Source organism: Athene cunicularia (genome assembly GCF_003259725.1).
Source record: "Athene cunicularia isolate RWA chromosome 1 unlocalized genomic scaffold, athCun1 chr1_part2, whole genome shotgun sequence".
Lineage (NCBI taxonomy): Eukaryota > Metazoa > Chordata > Aves > Strigiformes > Strigidae > Athene > Athene cunicularia.
In genome coordinates this window covers 69,831,991-69,851,927 of record NW_020799092.1, presented here as the reverse complement: position 1 = coordinate 69,851,927, position 19,937 = coordinate 69,831,991, and the positions used below count along the sequence as shown (strand labels likewise).

At 40.1% G+C, this 19,937-nt stretch overlaps 1 protein-coding gene across 1 annotated transcript in view; it reads left to right on the top strand.

The window, feature by feature from the left end:
* The window catches only part of GSAP (gamma-secretase activating protein), a 48,277-nt gene extending 28,347 nt beyond the window's left edge, over nt 1-19,930 (top strand). The window contains exons 20-31 of the mRNA XM_026868012.1: nt 1,803-1,928; nt 2,314-2,369; nt 2,790-2,821; nt 4,457-4,518; nt 6,095-6,190; nt 10,525-10,595; nt 11,168-11,262; nt 12,397-12,516; nt 15,063-15,124; nt 17,058-17,162; nt 17,296-17,389; nt 18,397-19,930. Of these exons, the coding sequence (XP_026723813.1) occupies nt 1,803-1,928; nt 2,314-2,369; nt 2,790-2,821; nt 4,457-4,518; nt 6,095-6,190; nt 10,525-10,595; nt 11,168-11,262; nt 12,397-12,516; nt 15,063-15,124; nt 17,058-17,162; nt 17,296-17,389; nt 18,397-18,491 (1,014 nt within the window). The 3' untranslated portion in view covers nt 18,492-19,930. The remainder of the gene's footprint in view (nt 1-1,802; nt 1,929-2,313; nt 2,370-2,789; nt 2,822-4,456; nt 4,519-6,094; nt 6,191-10,524; nt 10,596-11,167; nt 11,263-12,396; nt 12,517-15,062; nt 15,125-17,057; nt 17,163-17,295; nt 17,390-18,396) is intronic.
* Nucleotides 19,931-19,937: the final 7 nt, after the last annotated feature.

Sequence of the window (19,937 nt, the reverse complement as noted above, 5' to 3'; positions counted from 1 at the left end):
TCTCTCCATCTTCAGTTAAGAAAACACTACTTAGGCAAGGCTTCATGGGAGCTTTTCATGGATTGCAACCTGCTAAGGCCTTGCATTGACTTATGGTAATACATTGGCTTTTAGAGCTATTCATGCTTATGTATTAATTCCTGTCTCTCTAGAAATGCCTGCAAAATATAAGCCACCTAAGACAAAGCCTTCTCTTTCTAGTCCTTGCCCTGATGACTCTCAAGAAGTAACAGATTTAATTAAAATAATCCTTTGTTTTAAACTTTTGACTTTTTAATTAGATGTAATATAGTGCAGGTTTTCAGTGGTGTCTGCTTTTAATTCTGAAGCCTACCACTTCCTGTTACAGATTCACTGTATGAAAGAAACTTGCTGTCTTGCTTCCACCCTGCCACGCATCAAACAAAATCCAGTGTGGCCTGAATGCAGTTTTGTAGTGTTAGTGCTGTGGCAGTTGCATAAATTGGTCACTAGATGATACCCTTACACTATATTCTTGATATTTCTCTGATTTTATATTGGTAACATTTAGGCAGTAACATACTGCAGTAGTAGGTTGTAGATCTCGTTAGCTCCAGCAGGGTGAACATATGGTGCCATATGCACTCCTAGTTCCCAGATGCTAAATATAACTTAACATGAAGCAGAAATGAGATTTGTTTTTCTCTGCTGCAGATACAATACTAAAGCGACAATCAGCACTGGCAGCAAGAGGGAAATGGCTGGCAGGATTGAGTCTCTGCAATTTATTTTCCTTGGCAAATTGTAGTTTATAGTAGGAAGTGGTTTTAAAGGCTTATGAGTCTTTCTTCTAAAGGTATTGTTGTTGTAGAAAAGTAGGGGGAAAAGATCAAAATCCAGCATGTTGATGCTAGATGGAGGACTATTGTAAACTCAAACTTACCTCCCAGCAAATGTCACTACTGTAGTGTCTGTATTGAGCAATAAATGTATATGAATAGCAGCGAAACCAGCTAGTAATGTCTCTGTTTTTTGCCTTAATCTCATCTCTTCCTCAACAATGATGACATTACTCCCCCTTTATAAACAGCAGCTTCAAATCTTTATACCCAGTCCAAGAACTATTTCAGGAAACCACTGTGTGTTTGTTTGGGTTTTTTTCCTCCTGTCTGTTCACAGCTGAGTTTAAATTAATTTCAGCAATAGAGTCAAAGGCTTTAGAATTACTAGGGAAATGTTTGGATTTTTCTTTTCTGGGATGAGGCACTCCTACTTGAGGTTGGCAAATGGATGTTTGCAGTGTAAGTATTAATGCAGCTTGAAAATCGTGGTGGCTTGCAGCTGCCAGGGTTACAGTGGTGTTCCTCTGTTTGGAACTGCGAGAAAAACAGAATGGGATTTATTTGACCAAATATAAACATTTATATCTAAGTCAGTTGCCTAGGGCTCATTTTACAGTCAGTGGAAGTCTAGGCAACATGGCCAGTGTAGTCTGTGGTGCAGTTCTTCTCATTCCGTCCCAAACAGGTGAAATAGGTCAGATGAAGTATGACCTAGAGGTATGTACTTCTTCCTGGTGACTTAAAAGAATCCTAAGGTGGCAAAGTATCTGCCTTACACGTACCAAGTCTTGACCTCATGTTTAAGTGCTACCCCTGCCATCAAATCAAGGAAAAGTACCGGGGAAAAATAGTGTAACTGCTTTTGTTTAACTTTTTTCGCTTAGATTATTATGACAGTACATTAATCACAGTTCCTTCCAATCACTTAGTTGGGAGGGTGATTTGGTATTTCTTTAATAGTGCAGCCTGTACTCATGCTTTCCCTGCAATACTTTGCAGTTCCAAAACTCCAAAGGCTTCTGGGAGAAACTCAACTCAAACTTGGAGAGTGTGAAGTATGCAGAGCCACACTTGCATTACCACAGTAATGTGCTTAGGAGGGAATGGCGTAAACTTTCAGAAGAGGTAAATATGCGTGCCCCAAAACAGTCTGCAGAGCTGCCTCTGAAGTGGATGTTTTAAAGCCAAACACGGAAGAGTTGTTTTTTCTATTTTGAGCATAAAGAAATGGAAATCTGATTATGAGAAGTGAAAAGACTTGTAGCCCTTTTACTTATAAGGTGATTGCCTGTAAGTCTTTATTAAAATAATGCAGGACACGTACCTGTATTGCCATGTAGGTGTGTGAGTGCCTATGAGTGTGGGTAGTTGGAAGGTGAGTTCAAGCCCTACTGTGCATTATTTCTATTCAGAAGGAGAACTAGCTTCATTTTTCATCTGCATTTTATCGGGGAATATTTTAATTGTCCTATTTTGTTCATTTGGTGATTTTTGTTTGTTTATAAACCAGAGAGAGGAGAGAACAACTACAGTGTATTTGAGGAATATTTTTGAAAATGCCAAAAAGTAGGTACTATTGTCTATTACATTTACCATTTGTTATTTTATTGAACCTGTTGAAGGACTTAACGTGCCTTTAAATAGTTGATTAGATATCTGATGAGATATCTTAATTTAAAGAAGATTATCCAGCTGAAAATCATTTATTGGAATCCTTGAAATCACTACAGTATGATCGGAAATATCCAGGCCTCTAGTGCTAGTGCATTTATGGTAGATGTGAAGAGTTAACCTTATGCAACCTAGAGAGATAAAACTTTTTAAATGCTATTTAGTATCTTTACTAAATGTAGTGACATGTACAGTTCTTAAATTTCTTAAGCTGCCTTTGAAAGATCAAAGGGTCATTTAAGCTTTTTAATGTCCTTAATGAAATCCTTTAGAATCATGCATATGAAACAAGCTGATTTTTGTTTCAAACTCCAGGGTGCTTTCTCATCTGGACACTTGGGACTCTGGTAAGTAAAACCTGTCTTGATATAGATCTTAGTTGTAAGGTTTATTACAGTATTTTCATTAGCTGTTGGCTAAAAATAAATTGCTGTGTGTGTTTTCAGCACCAGAGTCTGAGTCATTAAGATGTTTGGTTATTAAATCAGAAGAAAACTTCCTCTCTGATAGTAGTGGTAGGATCATATACTGACTAGGAAACCCTTGAAAATAAAGTTACTACTCATATTGGACCTAAAAGTATAAGCAATAAACCTTTGTCTGCCTAAGGATTTTTTCAGGATTTTTCTCCTGAAGCAGAGTATCGATGATGCTATGTTACTGTTGAGTCTTGTCCACGTATAGCTGCCTTTGCAGCTCTAGAACTTGTGTACAGTAGGAGATTACGGCTGGTGAAAAACCATGGTGTAGAGGAAACACACGTAATGAATTTTTTTAGGCCTGGAATACTTGAGTTTTTGTGATGTTCTGTTCCTCCATCAAAATAAGTGAAAATTACTTTAGTAGTAAATTATGTTCTTTCTGATCACACATCAGTGTCTTCTATGTGCTCTGCCACTGTGTCCTGTGAAATTAGGCTGATCTAAGTGCTGCTCACTCCTTTTATTATGAAGAATTTTCAGTGCATTCATTTCCATTCCCTAACACCAGTTATTCACCACTGCTGGTTGTAGCTATGGACTCTGACTTTTAGGGACCTTGGTATTCAACTCTGTGAGCCTCAGATTCATGTTTTCCAGAAGTGCTTACTGATAAAGAAGGCAGATGTTTAACTGTTACTAGAGAATTTCTAGATAACTGCCAGCTGGTAACAAGCATCAATGTAGTGGATCTTCCCTGCAGATTTTTCTTCAGGTTCTTTAAAATCAAGCAACACAGGCCTCTGTGCTGCTGAGTGGTGGAGTAAATATATTTCAAGGTGAACAAAGATGGCTGGAAAGAACTTTGTAAAAAAGAACTTTGACTTGATTTTATGCTACATGATGAAATAGGAGATTTTTATTTTCTTCCTTTGCTGTTAGTAGACAGGAAGCACTGATTAGGAAATACAGGGTATTTGATTTCAGTAGTACTATAAGCTCCTTCCATTTAGTTAGAAAAGTTGCATTCTCTTACATGGCAGTGTGCAAATCTGAAAACAGAAGCAGCCAGACCACGGGGGAGAACCGGGAAAGTGGGAGGTGATTATGTGGAGTACTTACTTTCTGTCCAGCCATTTCCCTGGAAAACCCATGCAGCTTGGTCTTAGCTTGTTTGTAAATGACAAGATCTAACTAGCACATGCATTTGCACTGGAGTTACCAGGTGTGCCTCTTTGCTTTACCGAATCACCACTCTGTAATAACTCTTACTTAAATACCAAAGAAAAGAGTAATGCAAATGAAATGTAGAGTGGTACAACAGTCTTGTGTCCCTCTGTGTTAAGCACTTGAGAGAGACGATGGCAGATACAGGGTTATTTTCCATTCTTCAGTTCTCTCTTATGCAGTCCTTGATTCTTCAATATCTTAGTTCTGTGAGTAGATCAAACTGCAACTTCTGTATGTTTGTGCATGTTTCTAAGTACTTTTGAAGCTGGTTGAAGTCTGATGGTTTTTTTATAGTGTCATGTCCTTGAATGATTCTTGTTTTGTGTATTTCAGAGGAAAGGCTAGTACCTCTCTTTCAAGAGGAAGATTATCAGCAGCAATTACTGATGGGACTGGTACGTGCTTTTGTCACAGTGTGCACTAGAGGACGCACAGCCTCAACAAATGTAGAGTAAGGCTATGAGTTCAGTGCAGAGTGGAAGTTTACTCATAGTAGCTATGGGACAAACTTGGTATTTCCAGGTTTAGAGTTCTTATTCATGACATTGTGATAACCATCTTAACAGGTCGTGATATCATAAGGCATAGGGGGAAACCAGCATGGGAAAGTTGATTTATCAAAGTGCTTTTTCCTAATACAACTTTCCTTTGGCTAGAAACTGTTACCCTGGAATTTGTCTTAATCTGTCAGTTAATTTTGGACTACTTAACATCTGTAAAACATGTATAAGTGAATTCCTCACCAAATACTTCTCTCAAAGAGAAGATCACAGATCTTCTTGCTCCTCAGTTTAACACCTTTTTTACTGTCTCCTTTTCCTTCTACCTCACTTCTGGGACTGCTATGGCTATTCTGAGGTCCTTTCATCTTTTGCACTGTTTTCACTGATGATCTCCCTAAAGGACCTACCATCGTTATGCTTCTGGGTAATAAAACCCGTCTCAAATCCCTGCCTGTCCTCCCTCTGTCCAAATACACATCTTTGGTTATCTTTTATTGTCTTAGTATTAAAACCAAATAAAACCCTTCAGCATGCACTGGAAGGTCTCAGCACAGCATCTGTGAAGAACATATCAACACTGTCCTGTCTGTCCAAATCTGAGGGAAATTTTCATTCTTTGCAGTCTTGTCCCCTTGTTTCCAAGTTGTGCCTCTCATTGTCTGAAGCTTCCCTACATTCCTTCACTGCAGTTTGTAAAGACAGATCCAAAAAGCAGGTCACTGCTGTCCTTTGTCTGTCCTTTCCTAATACCTGAATTGCTGTCCTGACACATTGAAATGAATCTGTTTGTAAATTCTTTGAGACAGAGATTTTTATTTGCCTCAGTTTTACTCTGAGCTTTGAGGCAAATAATCCTTATAGTAATTCTCAGCAAAGAACCAGCATGGACTTGACTTGCAATCCACAGCTACACGGGGTCAGAGAATATTTCAAAGAGGAGAAGGTAGGGACTGGCATGTACTGTATGATAACAAATATCTGATTTTAAAGACTTTACAATTAATGTTTAAGCTGAAGTTGCCATTAATCACTCAGGTTCTCAGGTTCTTGGCTACTACCGCAAACTGTACTTGTGTTAGTTTTCCCTATCATAAAATCCCTCAAGTTTATTTGTATGTGATAAATACTTATATTCTCATGATTCAATGTTCATATTAAAATCCTTCTCTCCCTGTTCTCTTGGCTTGACCCAGAGACATACAAGAACTGTTTTTTCTCTTCAATGTCATTGAAAGTTCAGCTTTGCACTCATTTTCCTGAATTTGCACCAAGTAACCATTTCAAATATTCACATCTGCTGTTGAATTCAGCGAGATTGTATGGTAGCTTGAGATCTCACTCTGGAGTTTTGTAACAAGGAAATGTTTTGTTGTGCTAATGCCTATTGAACAGGCTCTGCACCTGCTGGAGCTTTTGGATCTTTTTGAAGATGCCCAAGGACACTAAGTTGTTGGCTTTTTTTTCCTAGATGGTTGCTCAGCTAAAGGATCATCTTATGAGACATCTACAGTATGTAGGAAAAAAGAAGATTGACCAAATAGTTCTGGATTACGTTGCAAACCTGGTTAGTTTGATTTCATAGTCACTATTGTGAGCAAGCATGTATTTGTTGGAGGGCAGGGTCTTGTGTATGTACTGTGTGTATGTAGCATATATTTGATGGGAGGACATTGTTTTAAAGATGTTTAATCATATTTTGCTGCTTAATATTATATATTCATAAAGGAAATATTAATAATATTTAAAATAGTTGTATTGGTCACTCAGAATACAGAAGAAACAGTTGCCTTTACAGCTGGTATAAATATGGGCTACACTCAGAAGTGAAAATGTGACCTCATCCTGAAAGTCAAAAGAATGGTCTTTAGATCCATTTTGTTTCCTGTAGAATACATTGCTGCATGTCTTGAATAATGAAAGTGCCATCAGGGAAATACAGACTAAGAAAAAAATATTTCACTCCAACATGACATGAGAGTATAACATCACTGCTACATATTAACTTCAGTGGGCTTTTTGTGAGTGTAACAGGAGACAGTTTTGCCTGAAGAAATCCATGTAAACTACAGTGAAAATTTGCTTTCCAAATTCTTATTTTTCTATCTTTCATCCTCTTAAGGGAAACCTTAAAAAAAAAAAAAAAGTAAAACTGGCAGCTGTTGTGGATAGAAATTATTGTACCTGTTTTTATCTGTCTCAAGTCCTTGAAGTGCAGAATGCAGAGTCCATGAAAGCTCACATGTCAACTAGTAAAGCATGTTCTCTGCCTTTGTGCTAGCCCTGCCACACTGTTCAGGAAAAACTCCCCACAGTGCTGTCTCCTAAGGATGAAAATATATGGAAACTTTTCTTGAGGCTACTGATGCCTGCATTGTTTCAGACGTCTTGTGAAAATCATTTGTGCTGTCAATGTTACAATGTTCTCTGAACCGCTGCGGCTTCCACTGAGGTTACTGACTTTACTATTCAGGCCTTGCTTTATAGCTTGACAAGTCATTTCACTGGTAATTGTCAGTCTGTTTTCTATATCTTTACAGGAAAGAAATTTAAACTAGTGGCTGATTAAAATAGGAACAGTACAGCATGAACCAAAGCTTTGTACCTGAAAACAGTGCTGAAAAAAGGCACAAGGGGAATATTTTCCTTTCATTCGGTTTCCAGTTATCATTTGTTCATTCTTAATATAAACTAAGACAAAATATGAAAACACCTATGCAGCCTTGATCTTCAAAACTAAATTATTGTAGACTAAATGTTAACAGTCAAAACTAATCTCAGCCCTCCCCATCAGCAAACTCCAGGATTAATTATTTTTTTTTTTTAATGTCACTAAAAGAAAGAATCTTAGTCAGAAACCCTTACATCTTAAATCTTTCTATATCCTAAGTGTTTGGAAGTTCTTTAGGGGAGTAAATCGCTTTGATTCTTCTGACAGTTTTCTGTAGCATGTAGCTGAGCTACTGAAACTACTGAAACAAGAAGAGACTTGAAGTTATTTGCTTGTCTGTTTGCTTTCATAAAATATTTATTTTATTACATTCAGGAGCAAAGGGTTGGCTGAGAATAGGGCTCTGTGGTGTGTAGCCACTCTATAAATCAATTACAGCTGAAGTGGAAGTAGCCAAGACATGGGAGTATTGACAGCTTCTCAGAAAAGGCTAGCGGCTGGTTGCTGTCAGAGGACTGGGTGTATTTGTATACAGAGAAGTAATGTGGAGAAGTGTGAATGAAATGTCTCAGTGGGAATTCCCTTGTTTGCTGAGGAGGTCTGCAGAGCCCAAGTATGCCTGGTTAACGGTCCACATGCCACCTAGCCTGCAGTAGTTGTTTGTATGTCCATATTCTCTTTCTCCCCTGCAATCACTTTGTCTTAGCTTTACTCCGTATCTGTTTCTCTCACTCTTTTCATTTCAGTGGGCAGGAAAGGGGGGAAATAACTTACAGAAGTGGTATGACATTTGCTGCCCTGACAGCAAGTGGAAGGGGAGGCAGAGTGAACAGGCAGCCTGTGGCACAGGAAAGAGGCAGACCAGAATAAGTGTTTGAAATGTCTCTGGAAGTAGCTGCAATAGCAGTACCTTTTTCACTGATGTCTGTGGCCAGCTGTCATCTGATGGCATCTGAACTGCAGAGGAACAGAAGGCAGACACCGTTTGGATTTGAGAGTTTTCTCAGGAGGAGGAGTGCCTTGTATCCCTTGTGCAGGAGGGGATCTGAAAGACAGCAAGACCTTGTCTCACTCCCTTTTGTCCTTTGCTCTTGATTCTTTTCCTTGGCTGCATACATGTCTTTCCTGTAGAAGCAGCCACAGGAGCTGAGCACTTGTCCAAACGTCACTAGTGGAACATGAGTCTATTAGGCACTGTTGCCTGAAAATATAGACGTTTCAAGACAGCAAGGTGCTTTGCAAGTGTCAGCCTAGGCACTGCTGCATGTGCTGTCTGGCTATTGATCATGTATTCTCTCATTAGTTTAGAGCACTTCAAGGGAAATGGCTTCTGACACTTGCCCAGAAAAACTTCATATTGTACATCTTTGTTACTAAATGAAAAACGGCTTTGCACTGAATGTATGGGTTTAGCCCTTAACTTGGCTCCCCCCGAGGCCTGCTGCTAGCCTTGGAGATAAAGCTGCCTGTACTCCCTCTATAAAACAGATCATGTTTGTTTTCTCTCATGCACGTTATTCTGTGTGTTATATACTGAAAAGAGTGGAGACATGGCTTCTCTTTTTGTATGTATTTTCTGTGATGTCCATTGTAGATAGTAGGTGCTGATCTCCAAAGTGAGTAGTGCTGTTGGTGAGGGTGTCATGTCACATGCATGCATATATTTAATTATGTTGTGATAGCTAGGTTGACTGTGACTTAAGAAGTTATATTTCTACACCATGCGAAAGCCATATGGTTTGCTGTATTGCTAAGCAAAGAATATTGATTCTGGAGTATCATACCTATGAAAACCATTTTTGTTGCACAAATCATAAGACGTGATTTTGGGGTTTGTAAGAACCTTCCCTTCATCTCAACACTGATCTTCAGATCCAGCTGTAGCTCCTGATGCAGAGGCCTTAGCTGCACCCTGTGTGCTGGCCAGAGATGAAAGTCATTCTGGCAGCAGGTGCAGTTCTTGTGACCCTTCTCTGAAAACTGGAAATCACTCATTTCCTGGAGAATGAGTGCAGAAAACTTGCCATGCTCCAGAGAGATTAAACTGGAGCTTTCCACTGCATCCAGAAAGTATGAAGATGGAAAGTATTAGGTGGTTGTGGAGGGAAGAGGTGCTACCTTGCAGAGCTTTCTGGCCAAAGTACAGAGGAGAGCACTCAGGAGCATTACTGAAGACCAATACTTCTGTTTTGGCCTTTGCATATGAACCTCTCCTGTATGTCCTGTTTCTCTCTTGCTCAGAGCCTGTGACAAGTTAGAGGTTGGAGAGAGCATAGTCTATGAGAAGAAAAGAGAGCAGGGAAAAATGATTCCTGGATTCTTGCATTTTGGGGGGAAAAGGGTTTGTAACTTCTTGTGATACCTCCCTGCAAAGCAGGGGTCAGACTTGCTTCCAGAGTTTCCTGGGGTGGATTGAGTAGTGCACTTTGAGGCCTAGAGATGAAAGGCATAGAGGAAGTGATCAATTCTGAGATATGGAAGTGGTTACACATGACAACTGTGAGGGAATGGCTAGGCGAAGTTATTTCAACTCTTTCATGTGTGATTTCTCTCTTTCAGCTGCAGAGGCTTAGGAGGCCCAAGTGAGAACAGGGCTTGTGCCTTTTGTATGCTGACAGTCTATACTGGAGGTCAGTTTAGGAGCACAAAGAAGCAGCAGTATGGGCAAAGGGACTGTTTTACTTCACTGGACAAAAAGGAAACTCAGGAGGGGAGGAGAGGCATTTGCTTGTCTCATCTTTCCTCCTTACCGGAACTAGATTTTCAATTTCTCCTGCAGTGTTTTCTCAGCCAACTGAGTATTCCATTGTCTTCAGCATCATCCAGTTTTGTGGGGACCCTCAGGACCTTTCGTTGCCAAATGCTCAGCCACTTGGACATGCAGTTTTTGCTTTCATGGCAAACATCTTTTGAGAATTTGATGCAAGAACGTGAGATCAGCTGATCCACAAGGAACATGATAAGTTAAGGTGCTATGTCTTGCACAAGGCTTTGATGAGCTGGAAGCACTTACTATAAACTTATGGAATAAGGCAATTCAGTTACAGTTCAAATTTTAAATAATTTTACATTTGAAGCCCCTAGGAAAAAATAAAACCACAAATACTGAAGTCTTAGTAGGAGTCTCATGAGAAGTTTTTAACATAAACTGGTGTGTGAAATGAAAGAAGGCCAAGGGGCTGCTGTAAACAGCCTCCTAGAAACACTCAATGTTTTCTTTTTTGTTTTAGCTGAATCTGGTACATCGAATACTGAAAGAAGTTTGGAGGAGATACCAGCTTCATTCCTGCATCTTCTGCTTGTGAGCAAGTCCTTTGTTAAAGTTTTCAGCCTACCTTTTAAAATATTGGCATAATAATTTTGGTCTTCAACAGTACTACTCGCTTGAACAGTCGGTGCTCACTCTACTGTAAATATCAGTATGACTGTCATGTACTCTTTTTCATGATCCTGCTGGTCCTCTCTAAGCTGACATGAATCTTAATCATATAGGCAGTTTTGCAGCTGAAGTTCAGAGTTGCTTAGTTCATAGTGGTCTTAAGCTGGGTAGTGGGTGTTAAACATCTATGAAAGCCGGGACACTTATACCAGCACTCAAACCCACCTATTTCTGTTGATACCAAGTACTGCTGAGAGACTTGGAAATAAGCCATAGAGGGGAAAGGAGAAAGGGGACACCACAGAGACTTCGTGTCAACACCGAACAGCTAGTGCTGTTAGGTGACAGGTACCTGAGTAAAGAAGATAGCATCCCATGGCAATTCACCCAAAACACATGCACTTAATGCACATGTACTACAACAGATTGACCATATCTCCAGGAGAGTGTGGGCTTCTTGGGTTCCTAATATGTTGCTACTTTGTTAAATACAGTGATGAGAGAGGAAGTGTGGGAGAGTTTGCAGTGTTCCACATCATGAGTCGGATTCTAGAAGCTGCAAATGGCATGTGCATGCCTTTACCTCCTGGTAAGTGCTGTGTTTTGCTGTTGTAATCATAAGTGAGGAGAACAATGCTGTGAATTCCTCCCAGAAGAGCACTAGTTTTAGCACATGTGTCAAGTTAGCTTTGGTAGTATTGATGTCTATTCAAGACAGTTACAGAGGAGAAGACCCTCCATAAACACGTGCAAGTGAAATGAAACAAAACCTAATAGTTACTACAAATAGAGACAGTAAATCACAGGTTTAGTTCCGTTTTCAGCTTCCAGTGAAATGCTCAGTTGCAGTCTTAGCTTAGAACTAAGATTTAGACTTTTTTCATTTACGTTTTTTTTTTTTTTAGACAACTGAATTTGAGTGTCAAGGGCTACTAGGGAAAATCCTATCTTGGAGAAAAAAGAGAGTTTTTTCTTATGCTGTTGCTCTGCTAATATTTTTCAATTTTATTCTGAAAGGATTACCTCCAGCCTTGATAGATGACATTGATAGCAGGCTTTGATTTCTTAGAGCTCCTCATAATTGTGTCATCTTTTCAAAGCACTTGCTTATTTTTGTAACAAAGACTTCTTAACATCTTAATTCTTTCTGATTCTGTTTGAGTCTTTCCAGTTTGTATTTCCTGATCTGTCTTCAGTATTTGAAACTGGTTTTGGTATGGGGTTATCCCTCAGACTTACAACGTGTAGGCAGAAATGCTGCCACATAATGATGTCATGTGATGACAAGACCATCGTCTGGGGGATGTTAAGAAAACTGAAGTCTTAATACTGCCTGAGGGAATGTGTGAGTGACAGCCACATGCTGAGGGCAGTGAGACCTCAGGTTTTGATTAATTGAGAGAAAAGAAGGAGATAAAAGGCAAATTAATAGAACAATTTGGATATAAGGCAACAGCTTGGAGATGTTTAGTGATTGTATATGACTATAATAACTGTCTTCAGTCCCCTTGGCTTTCCTCTTTCTGGCAGGATTGTACTTGAGAGGAGTTAAAGGATGCCTAAGTAAGACTACATGCCTTTTGACAAACTGATTTCCTCACCAACACGAAACAGTGAGAAGTTAAGGAGAGTGTTGGCTTTAGCTAGACTAATGCCAGTCTCTAATACAGACTAAGAAAAAAAATAAATTGTTGTGCCAGACAAGTTTGTCTCTCTTCTGTAGGTTTTCACAGTTTGCACTTGGGGCTTGGTGTTCGATGTCTCCCTCTGCACACCCTCCTGCACTATATTGATCATGGAGTCTTGCATTTGACAGAAACATGTGTCAGGAAATTGCTGAAAGGTACAGTGAGTTTCATGTGTTTCATTTGTTACCAGCCAGCTAATTGGGAGTGATGTCCTTTCATTCAAACTCAGACATGGGATTTACCACCCAGGAGACTCAGCTCTTCTCACAGAGTGTTGTTTCAGTGAAGTTTTAGCTGATGGTGTTGCCCAGCTGAAAGGAAGTAAATTAGGACTCAGACTATACAGTCAAGCCTTACTGTAGTAGACAAAGAAATACCTGTTTGGGGAGAATTTGAGTTTATAGTTTTTCCACTTGGGACTTCTTAGAAAAGTGAATACTAAAGATCATCATAGAATTTGTTGGGGGGATTTCTATGACTGTATGAACACACCTATGCCTAAGGAAGTAGTCTGCTATCCAGTCCTCAGGTTTTGCTGTAATTATGTTTGAAATAAGAGGCACATGCCTGTCAGTCTTATTTTGGTGCCAGGGAAGGTTATGGAGCAGATCATCCTGAGTGCTATCACGTGACATGTACAGGACTACCAGGTGGTCAGGCCCAGTCAGCATCAATTTATGAAAGGCAGGTCCTGCATGATTAACCTGATCTCCTTCTATGACAAGGTGAGCCTCTTAGTGGCTATTGTCTGCCTGGAATTTAAAGCTTTTGACACTATTTCCCACAGCATTCTTCTGGAGAAATTGGCTGCTCATGTCTTGGGACAGATGTACTCTTCGCTGGATGGTTGGGCTCAAAGAGTGGTGGTGAATGGAATTAAATCCAGCTGATGTCTGGTCACAAGTGGCTCAGTATTGGGGCCAGTTCTGTTTAGTAACTTTATTAGTAATCTGGATGAGAGGATTGAATGCACTCTTAAAAAGTTTGCAGATGACACCAAGTTGGGCCAGAGTGTTGATCTGCTCAAGGGTAGGGAGGCTCTGCAGAGAGACCTGGACAGGCTGGAGCCATGGGCTGAGCCCAACTGTATGAGGTTCAACAGTGCTCAGTGCCAGGTCCTGCACTTGGGTCAGAACAACTCCCAGCAGCACTACAGGTTTGGGGAAGAGTGGCTGGAGAGCTGCCTGGTGGGAAAGGACCTCGGAGTGCTGGTCACCAGCCAGCTGAAGAGGAACCAGCAGTGTGCCCAGGTGGACAGTAGCATCCTGGCTTGTATCAGAAATAGCGTGGCCAGCAGGGACAGGGAAGGGATCTGACCCCTGTGCTCGGCACTGGTGAGGCCGCCCCTTGATTCCTGTGTTTGGTTTTGGGCCCCTCACTACAATAAAGGCACTGAGGTGCTGGAGCGTGTCCAGAGAAGGGCAACAAAACTGGTGAAGGGTCTAGAGCAGAAGTCTTATGAGGAGCAGCCAAGGGAACTGGGGTTGTTTAGCCTGGAGAAAGGAGGCTGAGGGGAGACCTTATTGCTCACTACAACTACCTGAAAGGAGGTTGTAGCAAGGTGTGTGGTGGTCTCTTCTCCCAAGTAACAAGTGATAGAACAAGAGAAAGTGGCCTCAAGTTGCGCCAGGGAAGGTTTAGACTGGATAGTAAGAAAAATTTCTTCACCGAAAGGGTTGTCAAGCACTGGAACAGCTGCCCAGGGAAATGGTTGAGTCACCGTCCGTGGAGATATTTAAAAGATGTGTAGTTGTGGTACTTAAGGACATGGTTTAGTGGTGGATTTGGCAGTGTTAGGTTAATGGTTGGACAGATGATCTTAAAGGGCTTTTTCAAACCTAAACACTTCCATGATTCTAAGATAATCCTAGTGCTGGGATTGGCAAATGGCTAGAAGCTCTGTGCTAGGAGGTAGAACTTCAAAATAAGCAAACAAAAGCCAACCTGACCCAATATATCAATATTCGTCTTTAATGTAATATTAACTGAAAGCAGGAGTTAAAATCAGTTCTGTATGAACCAGTGTATTTGTCAAGAGCAGATCATGTTCTGTATATGGCTTTCTTCTCAGCAGGACCCAAGTAGCTTGTTTCCCACGAAGGTGGCTTAGGAGCAAACTAGCAGATGTACAGTGGGAATGACTGGGGCCTAAGGCTTCAGAACGAAATGGGGAGTGGGACAAATTGGCAGTTGCAGGCACAGTTGGCATTGCAACCATATTAATTGCCTTTTCTAGATCAGAAGGGAGGAAGAGACAGCTGTGTAGCATGAGTTTCCTGGGATGCAGCAGCACCATGATAAGACTCTCAGTGCATTTCCTCACAGCTGCAACCATGTTCCCTTGTAATGTGCTATTTCTCTGGTGTTCAAGAAAATGGACAACACAATATGCTGTATTCATCTGTGCCTGGTCGTGATAAATGAAGTATTATAAATATGGGGAGTTCTACTTAGTCAAAACATGTTTGAATTACTGTTTAAATTGTTACATTAAATGGTGACATTGTGTATGAATGTACAGAAAAATATTTCTGCAAATGCTATAAACATAAACAACGCTCCTAATAGCCCTTATTTAAAATTAAATTTTTAAATTCGGTATGGATATAATACTTATTCCGAATGCCTTCAGTGAAAGTTGAAAATATTAGTTATGTGGTTCCTACTTGTTTGGTTGGGTTTTTCTTCCTTTCTCTTATAGATCTAGACAACACTGAGAAGAATGAAAAGCTGAAGTTCAGTATAGTCATGAGGCTTCCTGAGGTAACTAATCACTTTAAATGTTGCTTCTTGGCTTTTGGAATCGATAGGAAATTCCTCCCTGCACACAGGATGAAGCCAATGGAAGACTTAGCTGTGACTCAAATAGGGCACAGATATAACCTGAAACTCCACAGTTTCTCCATCTGCTGCTCATGACCTGTAGCGTACCCTGATAAGTTATAGATTTGTCTATAGTGTTTTACAGGGTCTCCAGGGTGCAGGAATCAAGTAGACATGACTGACACTGTTGTGCCATGTACTCATCTGCATAAAGCAATAAGGGTGCAACTTAAAGAGGATTTGTGTGTGGTTTTTAGCATCCAGAAATACCCTTCTCACTTGTGACCTCTTCATTTTATTAATTTTATCAAACATGTTTGAAAGCTGGTACAGTAAAAGCTGTAAAATCTGACCATATCACAGCTCTGTAGCAGAGATTGAATTACAAGATCTCCCCCTCTGTAAAATCTCCCATCCTCACCCATTGGTAAGGTGACTCAGCCTCAATGCTGGAACTAATTACTGATGCTCCATTAAAAGTTCCAGCAGAATGGGAGACTGACTTACCATTTTCCCCTTGGTTCTTAGTGCACACCACAGTATTGCAGAGGAAGCACAACATCTCAGTGAGCAGAGGAAAACCAGGGATCCCCTCTTGGGGACTGCCTTGCTGTAAAACAGACTTTTCTCAACATAAGTTGCTTATTGTTTGCTCATTATGGGCTGTTAAAGTATAGTTCAAATGGCCAGAAGTGCTGCTTTGGTTTTCCTCTAACAAGGATTTCTTTGTTTGGCAGCAGTTTCGAGAAGGGTTAGGGAAGGAGAACTCCACAGGAGGTTCTTTGTCCTGTGTGTCTTGTTTTGGCCATGGGTTGGTGAGCTGGGGTCAGCGCGGGGCCTCGCCGGGCTGTCAGCCCCAGGCCTGGTGGGTGGGGAACACCATTCCAGCCACGATTTGACGTGAAGGGCTGAGCCGTGAGGGCTTTAGGGGATGTGTACTGCTGGTTACACACAGTAGGCTCAGTGACTTATTGTATCTATTTAGAGCTTTGGGAAAAATTGCAGAGAATAGTTTGTTTGCCAAAAAGGACACTTTAGGGTCACTCAGACTATTTTCAGCAGGTTACATTTACTAGATGACTTCAGTTACATCAAAAGCAAGTGTTTAAGCACCAGTGAAACTGTCCCGTGTTTCCTAAATGAACTCTTTCAGTAGTCTGTATTGCAATACAACCAAAAGGCATGAGGGGGAAGATCTAGATAGGGGGAAAAAAAAAGGTAGAGCTAATTTCACAGTATGTTCATACTTGTTTGCTTATTGGTTAAGATTTTGGTTTAAGATCTGGGTTTGAATCTCTTTTGCCTTTTAGAATGTGAATTAATGCTGCCAATTCCTAGGATGATGTCCTAAATAATGGGATACAAATTATGTTCCTAGTATCTCTCCTTGTCACCATTCTGCTTTTGTAAGATTCCTTAGACTGAGCCTGAGAGAAGCCCTATCCCGAACAGAGCTTTGAGGAACGGGGTGTCTGTGTTACTCTTTGGAACAAGAATGGATCTAAACCAAAGTCACAGTAAAGGATAAACGGTCGTTTTCAGCCTCAATTAATATTTAAGTACACATGCAAAGAAGGACAGAGGCAATGGGACAGACTGATTGAAGGAAACTTACTGAGTAGCATAGTGAGTAGCAAGATTTGATTGTTTCCCATGTTTTGGGAGCATATTGTACTCTCTCAGTTACTGGCTGTGAAAGGCAGGGTCCGTGGCTAAAAATGATGTCTTAGCTTCTGTCATCAGTGTCTGAAAGTCAAGCAGTCTGTATTACAGCCTGGATTTTGTTTCCCTTTTTTTCCCCTTCTTTCCCCCTCCTAAGTTTCCACTGTGTTTATGTTCTCTGGTTTTTGGGTTTTGTATTTTTGCTTGCTAGGCTCTTGGTCAAAAGGTCCGCCAGTTCTGGAATCATCCAACAAATGCTAATCTCATTGCACGGAAATACGTGAAACTTCTGCTTGAGAAGTTGGAGAACAGGCAGGTAAGAGCACATAGGCCATTTTTCTAAATCTTTTCCTTTGACAGTGTTGAGATTCCTGATCTTTCTCTAGACTAACACTGAAACTTGGTACTGTGCAACTTTGTGAACTAACCTGAAATATTCTCCCTTACAGTGTAGCAGGCCTATCCCTGAGAGACTCGCAGTCCCTGTAGAGTTTTTGCCACTTAACTACCTGAGTAATATGCTGGCAGACATAGAGAATCAAGGTAACGTTAATTCTGTACTTTGGAAAACAGTAGTTTTTACTCTGTGATACTCTCACTCAGCTGTATTCTGGCTGGGTTGACCATAACTGAGTGCTAAAATTCCAGTGATGTCTGAACATGTAGGTTTGGTTGTTTTTCTGCTGATGGGAAGTACCAGGGGGCTGCTTCGCCACATATCCTTTCATCCACATCCTCTCTGTGTTGAATCCAGTTGGCAAACTTCATTTTTCAGAATATATGTAGTGAAATGTTCATGTACAGTGTGGGGGTAGCTCTTACTCTGTGTTCAAATGGAGAGAAGGGCTTGTTCCTTATTTAGATGGTGTGGTGGCTAAGAGGCAACTGAAATCAGATCTTACACCTCAGAAAAGAGCACTCAGATCACTAGGTCAGGAGTTGCTCTGAAGTAACAGGCATTTTTTTATTTCAGTGATGTCCCTTTTTTTCAAATTAAATTCAAATTAGTTAGGGCACTTGCTTCATAGAGTAAACCTAAGCATCTGAAGATGCCAAGGTGCATTAAGGGAAGCATTACATTTTAGTATTACTGGCTGTGCCTATACTAACAAAATAAAGTCAGGATAAGGACCTGAAGGCTAAAACGGGATTGTCCATGTATGGATATCATCCCATTTGGGGAGGAAGAAGAGTTAAACCACATTGAAGCATATGAGAATATGCCCTCATCCATTTTATGCACTAGCACAAACATAGCTACTATGCTTAAATCATGGTTTGGATCTCCAGTGTAGAATTAGTATGGGAATCCCCAGTGGCCTCCAGAGATGGTCTGTCATTTACATTCCACTACAGGAAAGTTTCTGCCATGGGTGAGCGTCCAGACGAGCCCACTGAAAGGTGTAGGTGTCTTGTGTCAATGGAAACACAGGTCCGTCTATTACCTTATCTTTTGGTATTGCAGATTGAGATGCTGAATAGACTGCAAGACTCTGTACGAGAACACTTAGGACTTTGTAAATACTAACTTTCTCACAATGTTTTTCTAGATGTGCATCCATATGAAAAGCAAGATCACATTAATGTAAGATTTGTAGAGGAAATAGCACTCAAACACACTATGAACCTTCTGGGCCTCAAATAGCATGCTGGTGAAGAAGGATGACTGTGGTACTCTTGTATAAAAAGTATTCACACAGAAGTGTGCAACCAACTATATTTCCTGTTTGTTTTAAACTTAAATGTCATGTTGTTTCCTAAATAACCTGCAGTTTTGTGTAGCCACTGTTACTGACATAAGCTACTCATAATATTGTTTGGTGTAACGAATTAATGCTGAAATCACTGACCTCTAGATAAACCCTAGAGAAATTCGTCTGACACAAACCCAGGTTTCCAGTGAGAGATAACCTGTGGTTCTGTGCTGAAGTGGTCAAATAAGGGGAACTACAGCAGGTATCAAAGCACGCTGTGAAAATTGGTATTAATGTCAGTTATTTTAACAAGATAGACAGTCCTGAAGAAGTTAGTCCAGTTGTATTGTACAGTAACAAGAAACTGGTAATAAAATTATTTCATGCTGTGTTTTTTGTAAAGCAGGTAAGACTAACAAATGATGAATCAGTCTTGTATATAATGCATCAGTAACCGTATTCCTTGTGGTTGTACTTGTGTATGATACTTCTGCCTTTGGAGTTGGATTCTAATATATTCAGTTTTGTAATTAGCGCAAAATATAAACTTCTTAAAGTGCACATGACAGAGTTTGGGTTTGTTTTTTTAAGATATGTATAAAAAATTGTAAGCAATACAGAACAAGAAAAAAGTTCTTTAGAAATTTACCTTAGCGGTGGCTTGGACAGTTTTACATTCTTTCATGTTGCAGCTCAAATCTCAGCTTCAAAAAGACATGATGGAGATTGATTTTTCTTCATTTTCAACTTTTATTTATATATAACTGAACCGGTGTTGTTTGCTTTCTTGTTTTTTGTTTTTGTTTTTGTTTTATTGTTCTGAACTGTGACATTAAGATAGTAATAGTGGTTTGCTATGCAGAGAAAACCTGAAGTTCTGACATGTAGGACTTCTGCAGTCTCTATTGGATTTAAAAACAACTCTCTCAAAGTTTCAGACTATGAAACTAGTGAAACTCATTGACAGTTTGATAGATTTGGCAGGTTTTCAATAGCAACCTGTGACATTCACTCCGAGCAGTTTCCACTGATGCTTCCTGTTCCTTACCAGAGAAATAAAAAGATAGAGCTCTCAGGAGAGACTCAGCAAGTTCATGGTGATTCCCTTGTCATTGCTATCAGTGGAGCAAGAGTTTTAGCTTTCTCAGTAACTCCATAGAGGGAAGGAATATTTTTCTCAATATAACTAAAATTTGTCTGGCAAGTGTAAACTCCAGTCCCAGGCTGCAGAAAGCTGTTTGGTGTATTTGTGTAAGCAATGGGGACTTTGTTCATACTGTATGAATAACACACAAGATTTTTCTAGCCTTTTCTTTTTAATGGAATGTATTATATAATCAGATGCAATAAAACATCACCTGGAAGAAAATAAGCATAATATGACAATCATTTGTTTT